The sequence below is a fragment of the Chelonoidis abingdonii genome, chromosome 16 (assembly GCF_003597395.2).
Source record: "Chelonoidis abingdonii isolate Lonesome George chromosome 16, CheloAbing_2.0, whole genome shotgun sequence".
Classification (NCBI taxonomy): domain Eukaryota; kingdom Metazoa; phylum Chordata; order Testudines; family Testudinidae; genus Chelonoidis; species Chelonoidis abingdonii.
In genome coordinates this window covers 5,548,293-5,557,050 of record NC_133784.1, presented here as the reverse complement: position 1 = coordinate 5,557,050, position 8,758 = coordinate 5,548,293, and the positions used below count along the sequence as shown (strand labels likewise).

Here is an 8,758-nt window from a genome sequence, read left to right as displayed (position 1 = left end):
CCCGCCGCCCCCTCTCCCTCGGGCAGCCCCACCCCATAACCCCTGGTCCTACCGCCCCCAGCAGTCCCCTCTCCCCGAGCTGCCCCAGCCCATAACTCCTGCCCCCTACCGGCCCCCCATCAGCCCCCATCTCCCGGCGAGCAGCCCCGGCCCATAACGGCTGCCCTACCGCCCCGGCAGTCCTGCCCCCCTCCCTGAGCAGCACCCATAACCCCTGCCGCCCCCCAGCAGTCCCCTGCTTCCCCGAGCAGCCCCAGCCCCTAAACCCCGCCCCTACCGGCCCCCCAGTAGTCCCTGCCCGCATCCCGCAACCCCCCCCCCCCTGGAGTCCCCCCACCCAGCCGCCTCGCCCAAGCCCGGAAGCGGATGGAGACCCGGAGCAGGGGCGGGGGTGCGCCCGGCCCCCTCCCCTCCTGCTCGCCCGCCGCTAGAGCGGGGCCGCCCGGCTCCGTCCCAGCCCCGCGGCGGACCCGGCAGGATGCGGAGCCAGGGCAGGAAGGAGAGTCTGGCCGAGTCCAGGGACCTGGACGGCTCCTACGACCAGCTGACGGGTGAGTCCTGCCCGCCCGGGGGGGGGAAGGTGCAGCATCCGCTTAGCAGCACGGTGCGGGGCGCAGCCGGGTCTCCAGCCCCGGGCTGCCCCAGCCAGCAGGACCCTCCCCCCCCAGTCCCGGGCTGCCCCCCAGGACCCCTCCCCACCTCTATGTCTTTGTCCTGCAAAAAGTTACTCTAGGAGAAGGGGGGAAAGGGGGGGACCCTGCCCTGGGGGCTCTGCTCCCATGACCATGGGGAGCGATTGCAGGTGGGGATGGGAGGACGTTTCTGCTTCCACATGATGCATCCTGAAGTTAAGCCTGGAAAATAGGCTAGTGACAGAGGTGTGTGTGCACGCGTGCGTGTGTGCGCGTGCAAGGGGCGATTCCCAGGCGGCTGGGTCTGTGCGAGTGGAGGAGTTGTTTGCCGGTGGCACCCCCGGGGCTGGGGAAGGGCCCCTGGCCTGGCGGTGGCTGGAGACCTTCGGCTGCTATGGGGCTGGCCAGAAGGGTTCTTCCCCAAATCCCTGTGCTGCACTAGCTAGATCCTGTCTTCCTCTCAGAGAAGGGGGCGCTGCCCCAGGGTGAAAGGACCCTGTCCTGCTGCTGCCAGGTTGGCAGGAAGTCGAGTGGCTAAGGCACGTTGGGCAGAGCTGCTGCTGGCATCGCTCCTTGAGCCATCTTTGATTCCTCTGCACACCCTCCCTGTATCTGCCCAGAGCCGCCTGCACATGGAACGTCCCTGGAGGAGCAACTGCCCCCTAGACCTGACTCCGTCCCTGGCGGGACTCCAGTGACGTTCCACCAGGGAGGGATTTTCCCCTTGCTCTGTACTGCTCTTCCTGCCCCAGTGCCAGGCCCCCAGATCCCTCCAGCCTTGCCCGTTGCATCCAGGGCAGCGAGGGAATTCCCCTCCTCTGGCAGGAACCTGGCTGTCCCCGCTCTGCTCAGGCGGGTTTTGTGCAGGGGGTGGTGTTGGCAGCACACGGCGCGGTTTCCCCAAGGAGCTGGTTGTCCCCTCCGCCAGGTGCTCTCTGCCTTCCTCCAGAGACAGGGGTGTTGTTTTCAGGTGCCCAGCGGTGCAGCCCCCCTGGGCTGGGTATACGCTATTCCTCTTCAGAGCCCAGGTCAGCTTGGCAGCGCGTGCCACCTGCTCTGCACAGGGCTAGATACCCACACAAGGTGAAGGGCACGGGAGTCGGGTCCCAGGTGCAAGCTGCAGTTCAGAGCCTACCTGCCTGAGGCCCCTCTCCAGCCACAGGGGCACAGGGTAGCTGCCATTCAGTTAACACTGGGGGCTTGGATTTAAACACAGCCGCTCACCAGTAATCCGGAGTGCGGACAAGCGCACCCCGTCTGACGAATTCCATTGTTCCAGGGCCTTCCAGCTCGTTTGCTTCTTAGGAAGGCTGGTCCTGTGGTGAGGATGCTGGACTGGGCGGCAGGAGCTCTGGGTTCATGTGCCCCCTGTGTGATGGATGATTTCTCTGGGCCTTGATTGTCCCCTCTGTGAAATGGGATTAATGCTCCTGACCTACTTCCTGGGATGGCTGTGGAGATGAATCTATTTATACCAAGTGATGGTCAGATCCTGGGGCGAGGGTGTCGTCCACGTACATAGCTAGCTAGATCCCCGTTATGCGCCTTTTCCTGCCATGCAGGGGGGTGAATTTCAGGCCTTGACTGTGAGTTTCCAGAGGCCTGTGAGAGTTGAGCCTCCCTCCCACCCCCGAGGTTTGCTGAGCAGTGTTGTGCGTGTGGGGAGAGCGGCTTTGCCGGCGGAGATATGCTGAAAGGAAGATATTTTTGAGCCATGTAGGAACCTGAAACCCACACAACTTTCAGCTTCTCTGGGAACTTCACAGTGTCTGTATGGATTTAAATCAAACCCTCAGTTAAAAATAAACTCAGATCTCTTGCGTGCTGAGACCTTTCCCTGGGACTTGGCTGTGAGCAAGTCACCGTACCAGAGCCCTGACTGGAATAATTCTATAGTCCAGATAACATCTTCCAGCCAGACATTAGTGTTTCCAGAAGCCCCATATCCCCCCCACCCGGGAATCCAGGCAGTCTCATTATCCCAGTGTTGTGAGGGGGAAACCGAGGCACAGCGCGGGGAAGTGACTGTCCCCAGGCCATGTTTCATGGCTGCTAATGAGGATGCAGGTCCAGCTTTAACTTAGAGTTGGCTGCTGCCTGCTGAGCCCTGCGACAGGCCTGCCTTTTCCCCACAACGCCCCCTCCATCTGCCTATAAAAGTGGGTACAAAGACTGAAGCCGCATTTCATGGTGAACTTTGCTCCTTAAAACATCAGCAAAGAGAAGCTGCTTTATGCTGGTGACAGGGTAAATATGGCACAGACAAAGCTGGTCAGTTCAGCCTTCCCATGCATCTGCTTTCTACTGCTGCCCCAGGGCAGCTTAGAAATGCCCCTTCTTTGCAACCTTGCTCACTCATCCAGTAACCAGTCTCTGCTCTGGGCGAGTGGTTAGTTCGCTTGGTGGAGTGGTGCCGTCCCAGGTCAGGCTATCCTCTTTGCTCCCTTTTACTGCCCCTGTGATTCTGCAGGGCTCACTGCTCTGTGTTTATTCCCTAGGCCAACAGCAGCATTTGGTCCAAGTCACATGGTTTAGATGGACAGTAAGAGTCCCCAGGAGAGAGCATGGTGTGTGCATCTCCGCTGGATCATCCTGGATCCACTCGGCCTCCCTAACACGCAGCTGCCTCTGCAGACGGCAAGTTGGTAGAAATGTAAAGGTGCAGAACACGGAGGACGTCGCTAGGGCCCAAGAAGACGGGGGCTTATGTGGCCTTGTGTAATCGACAGCTGTAGTGGAGGGCGGGGGGGACCCAGTTCAAACCCAGTTCAGTGTAGCCTGTACCTGACCACATCCCTGCACTGGGGGCTAAAGCCTGGTACTGTCCAGGCTCTAACCCAGCTGTGGGGACATGGGAAGTGCCCTGGCTGGGTTAGTGAGTAGGTGGGGCCTCCAGTGTCACCGTGAGGTTAGCTGATCCCTGGGGTTGGATGGGCTGCACCATGGGTGTTTAAAAACCAACATGCTTCGGATTCATGAGTCAGCAGGTCTAGTCTAGGGCTTGACTTGTCTGCCCTCTTTACGGCTCTTTGTTCTTCGCCCAGGCCCCCTCGAGAGGTGACCCGGGGGCACCTCCTGCCAGCCGTAGCGACCGGCACCGTTTACTTGGCAAGGCTTCAGAGCCTGTGCGCTGCACCAGCTGAAACGGCCCGTGGACAGCACCTCCTCTGCCTGTTGCTTCTGGAGCAATAGTCAGCACCTGGCACTGGGAGTGCCCCCTGCCCCCAGGGAGCGAAGGGTGTGGCACTCACAGGGTGGAGGAGCATGCTGCCCACCCCAGCCCTGGCTGCATCCCCCTGAAGCTGGCTAACCTGCCCCCTTTGAGATTGCAGTGGGGAGGTTTCTCCATCCCTGCCGCTCTGTGGCGAGGAAGGGGCACCGTGCTGTGCAGAGAGTGGAATCCCATTGTGCCCGCAGCAGCGGGTCATTGATTTTGAATTTAAAGAGCTTATGAAAATTGCTCTGTATAGACAGCACAGAGCAATGCCTGGATGCTAAACCCGCTCTCTCCTTTGTAGCGAGCCTCTGCCCGCCTTAACTCTCTGCACACCGGCAGCCATGCACAAGCCAGCCCAGGGCCCAGGTGTGTGAGTGGGTGCACCCATGTGTGTGGTATGTGCTGGGGATGTGAGCACACACTCTGTGTGTGTTGGGGTGTGTGTCTAGGCAGGCTCTGTATGTCTGAGTGGGTGGTGTGTGTAGGGGGGTGTATGAGACATTTAATGAAAAGAGTCTGTTTCTGGGATGTTTAGATGATGCCAGCAGCAAATAAAAGCCATCCATAAATGACATTTGTTCCTACAACCCTGCTGGCAGCAGGAGTGATTGCTCTGCAGGCTGACCACACTGGTGTTGAGGGATCTCTTTGGACATGGCCTGTGACTGGGGAGAAATGTGATCAGAGCACTGGGAGTGCTGTGCTGCCCTGGGACAGGAAAGGTGTGTCCTTCTCCCTGTCACGCCCATATCCCCTTGGGGAGGCTACAGTTACTGGTGCATGCATCAGCTTTTCCCAGATGCCCCATTTCTAGGGCTAGAACAGCCCAGCAGAAAGGATCTTATTCATAGAATGTCAAGGTTGGAAGGGACCTCAGGAGGTATCTAGTCCTGCCCCTGCCCCTGCCCCTGCCCCGCAGGACCAATCCCCTGACAGATTTTTGCCCCAGATCCCCAAATGGCCCCCTCAGGGATTGAACTCACTATCTTAGGTTTAGCAGGTCACTGCTCAAACCGCTGAGCTGTCCTTGCTGGGCCCTGTCCCTGTTTGTCCCAGGGGAGTATCCCACACGTGGGCTGTGAAAGTGGCTTTTCCCCTGCAGCACACTCTAGGTCTGCGCACTGGTTTGTGGTTCTGGGGCAGACGGGTGTGCTCCCAACACCACCCCCAGACTCTCAGGAGGTTCCCGTCACTGTTAGTAGGCGACACTCCCCTTCCTTCAGGCAGAGCCCTAACCCCAGTGTGCTGAGCTCTAGTGGGCATTAAAATTCCCTTGTTCCCTTTCAGACAGATCAGGGAATTCGCTCCAATGTCTTGGGAAATTCCAGCTCTGGTATCTACATTCTACCTCCTGTGGGTTCGATGGGGGACCTTCTCCTCCATCTCCCTTGCTACCAGCTGTTGGCATGCTGCAGGCATTGAGCAGCTATTGTGTTCCACCCCAGAGGCAGCTGCATTGGAGTGGTTGATGAGCACTTGCCAGAGAAACAGCCTGCAGAGGGGTTTGGGATCCTTCTGGCCCTATAAAAACATACAGTTCTTTCCCTCTGTACCCGGGACAGATACAGAGACTCAGTTAAAACTTAGCATTTCTGCCCATTACCTAGTGGGAACGAAGAGTGTGGTTAGTAACGGTGCAATATCTGGCCCGGGTCTCAGTGCCCGCAGAGGGGTTGTTTAAAAAAACTAGTTATTCCAGTATGAAACAAAACTGAAGGCTAAGGTGGCGCTCCCCAGAGCCCCCCTGGAAATGTTTATGAGCAGAGGAGCTGGGATAATTGGGTTTGTGCTAGGAATGCTGACCACGCATCTCTCACACATGAGTTATAGGTTAGTCCCTAATATAAGACAAAAACAAATATGCCCCCTTGTCCGCTGCAAGGTATTTTCTGCAAACATACACCCAGGTTTGAGGCAGATGTCATCCTAGACCTGGCTCATTTCTTCATCACTCTAGTCTTACCAATTGGTAGCAACCTTCTGGCTAAACATGTTGCTGGAGGCCTCACGGTAGCAGAGGTAATAAACTCAGATCCTCCCCTAAAGAAAAATCTCCACTAGGTGTTAGCAGTATAGGGCTTCTGACACACAGTGGAGTAATTCTATCCTCTAAAGACTGCTCATGAACGGGCCGGGGGGACATTCACACACTAGCCAGTTCACAATGCTGTTTTCTCCACCTCTCCTCTAGCTAGAGGAATCTCATCAGCAGGCAGCGGGAGAATTGTCTTGTGGGTATCACCCCTTTAGGGATCGTCTGGGCTTCATTGCAAACCACAGGCCAATGCCCGTGCCCATGGCCCGAGCACATTCCAAAGGCCCAGATTAGATAATCAACGAATCATATCAGTAGGGCTCTGCCTCTGGTTGAGTGGAGAGAGCTGGGTTTTCTTCTGTACTTAGCTGCTGATTTGCTGTGTGATGTGTTGTCTGTGCCTCAGTTTCCCATTTGTAATGTGGGGGTGCTTTCAGCCCAGGATCCCAAAGGTGCTAGCAAAGCAGCAACATGGCTTGATGAATGGGGCCCCCCAGGCAAGAATAACAAAGGGAGATACAGGGGGCCAGTTGTGTGTGTGGCAGAGTGTGGCGTGTGGGCATGCGCGTGTGTGGGTGTGTGTGGGGGGTCTGCCTGTGGCAGGGTGTGTGCTGTGGGGTGCGTGTCTGGTGGCGTGTTGGGTTCATGCTGTGGTGACGTGTGTGTGCGTGCGGGCGCATAGCAGGGTGTTGGATGCATGGGGGGGGTTTGCATGTGCGGTGGTTGGTGGGAGAGCTCTGCCAAACACCCCCATCGCTGCATCCCAGAGGAGAGCAGTGGCTGGGGGAGGGGGCTGCGTTGACCCCACTGGTTGCAGATGGACTCTCCCCCAGGGGTTGCTCCATGTGGGGCCCTTGGCTCAGTGAACCTCCTCCATTCCAGCAGGCTGGAGGTTTTCCTGTGCCCAGGGGCAGAGCCCTGTCCAGAAATCAGGCTGGCCGGGCACATGCCCATTTGGGTTGCACAGCGGGCAGCAGCTCCATGGTGGGGCAGGTTCAGGGGCAGGTTGGTAACTTAGCGCCAGAGGGGGGCCGGGTCCCTGGAGCATCCGGGGAGTAGATGGGGTTGGGCAGCTTGTCTCAAATGCACAAAAATGAACCCCCCGTTTCTTTTCTGGACGCTTTTGGGGCAGTGTTCAAATCTCCCCGAGTGCATCGCTCAGGGGGATCCCTTTCCCCTCTGCATGTGGGACTCTGCTTCTGAACCCTTGGAACGGCCCCGCCGCGATCGTCGGCAGGGCTGGAACCAGGCTGGAACCACAGCCCCGGCCTCCTGCTGCTGGCATGAAGGGAATGACTCCACTAGTGCTGAGCAGTAGTAGGCTGTTATCCTGTGGGGGAGCAGCTGCTAGGAGGGGATGCAACACGCACTGAGACTCCCTGTTCACTCTGGGATCTGGTTCAAGCTCTGCCCTGCCTGACTAAACCCCTCTGTGGCTTTGCACCAGGCAGCGTCCCATGCTGCTTCCTGCTCTCCTCTGGGGCTGTACGGCTGTGAAAGAGAACAGAACTTGTCCTGCTACCTCCCTGCCCACCTCCCTCCTCTCCTCCAGCCCTCACCTCCCCAGCACTGGCGCAAGAGCCTTCTCCTCTGCAGCTGCCTCCTTGAATCGCCTGCCCCGCAGCCTCCCTGTCCCTGTGACTCCTCTCTCTCTGCTGTTCTGTTGCCCCTGGGGGACCCCACTTGTTTGGTCTGTTAGACACAGTTGTGCTCTGTTCCCAGGGTGGGACCCAGGGCACTGAGAGGCAGCCCCTGGCTGCACGTTTAGGACAGACCCTGGCGGGTGCTGAGCAGGAAGCAGAGAAATCCCCACGCAAAGCGCTTTGCCCTAAAGGGATGCTGCACCTTTGGAAAGGGGGTAGGGCTAATGCTGCCAGAATGTCTCCCCACTGCCTGCTGCCTCCCCTCGCCTTGCACCGGTTTCTGTAGCTCTCCCCACTTTGCTGTCCTGGCTTGGTCACACCCATTCGGAGCCAGTCGGTTGCGTCCCACTGGGACATCTGATGGTGCTTTTCTTTGTTTGTTTCCTCCTGATTGAGGCCAGAATCTGGCGGGGAGCAGAGGTGTCTGCAGGCTGGGGCCTGGGATTCTCAGCCCCACGGGGAGGAGGGGCCGGTAGGGTTGTGCAGGGTTTGGTTTATTCCTGGATTCTGCCTCAAGGCACTCAGCAGACGCTGAGGCAGCCGGGCCCATGCTAGGGAGCCAGCGAGGAGCGTGTGTAGCCGGCTCGTTCCTCACAATTGGCGCAGGTAGAATGAACTTGGCTTCGTTACTGGGAAACTGCCTGTGTCAGCAACTGAGTGGGGAGGGGTCCTGGAGGGGCCCTGCCTGCAGCTGGATTTGATTTTTCAGGGTGACGTTTCCTTCCTCCAGAGGGTGAGGCTTGAGGCGAGTCTGTCTGGTTCCTGCCCTCCGCCGGGCAGAGGCAGGCAGGAGGCTGAGTGAGGCAAGGCTGGTTTCTTTGGTTGTTGCAGTTGAAATATCTGATGTTGCAGACACTGGTGCATGGCTCATGGGCACAGTGACGTCAGGCGAGGTGCCCTAATGGAGTGGGGAGGGGGTTTGCTGGTAACCCCCCCCCCCCCGCCTCCGGGCCTGTGTGAGGAGCCCAGATCTGCATGCTTCGCTCCGTCTGCGGCGAGGATCACAGAACGCGGCGCGGGAGCTTTGGAGGCCTGTGGTTAGCGTGCTGGTAGTCGGCTTGGCCTCGAATCCAGCCGCTCTTCCGATGACATGAGTGGTCTGGTCTCAGTGGCCTAACGCTCCTGCTGCCCAAGTGATGGGATAGAAGGGGGGCTGCGGGTTTCGAGTGAGGGGCACTGGCAGAGCTGTGCGGAGCAGGGCTGGGCTAGCAGGGGCTGCGGGTTTTGAGTG

General features: G+C 58.5%; 1 protein-coding gene across 3 annotated transcripts in view; it reads left to right on the top strand.

Moving 5' to 3' along the window:
• The first annotated feature begins 445 nt into the window (after positions 1-445).
• The window catches only part of KCNIP2 (potassium voltage-gated channel interacting protein 2), a 140,307-nt gene continuing 131,994 nt past the window's right edge, over positions 446-8,758 (top strand). For all 3 annotated transcript variants that reach the window (XM_032795703.2, XM_032795701.2, XM_075073020.1), the window contains exon 1: positions 446-551. In XM_032795703.2, the coding sequence (XP_032651594.1) occupies positions 479-551 (73 nt within the window). In that variant the 5' untranslated portion in view covers positions 446-478. The remainder of the gene's footprint in view (positions 552-8,758) is intronic.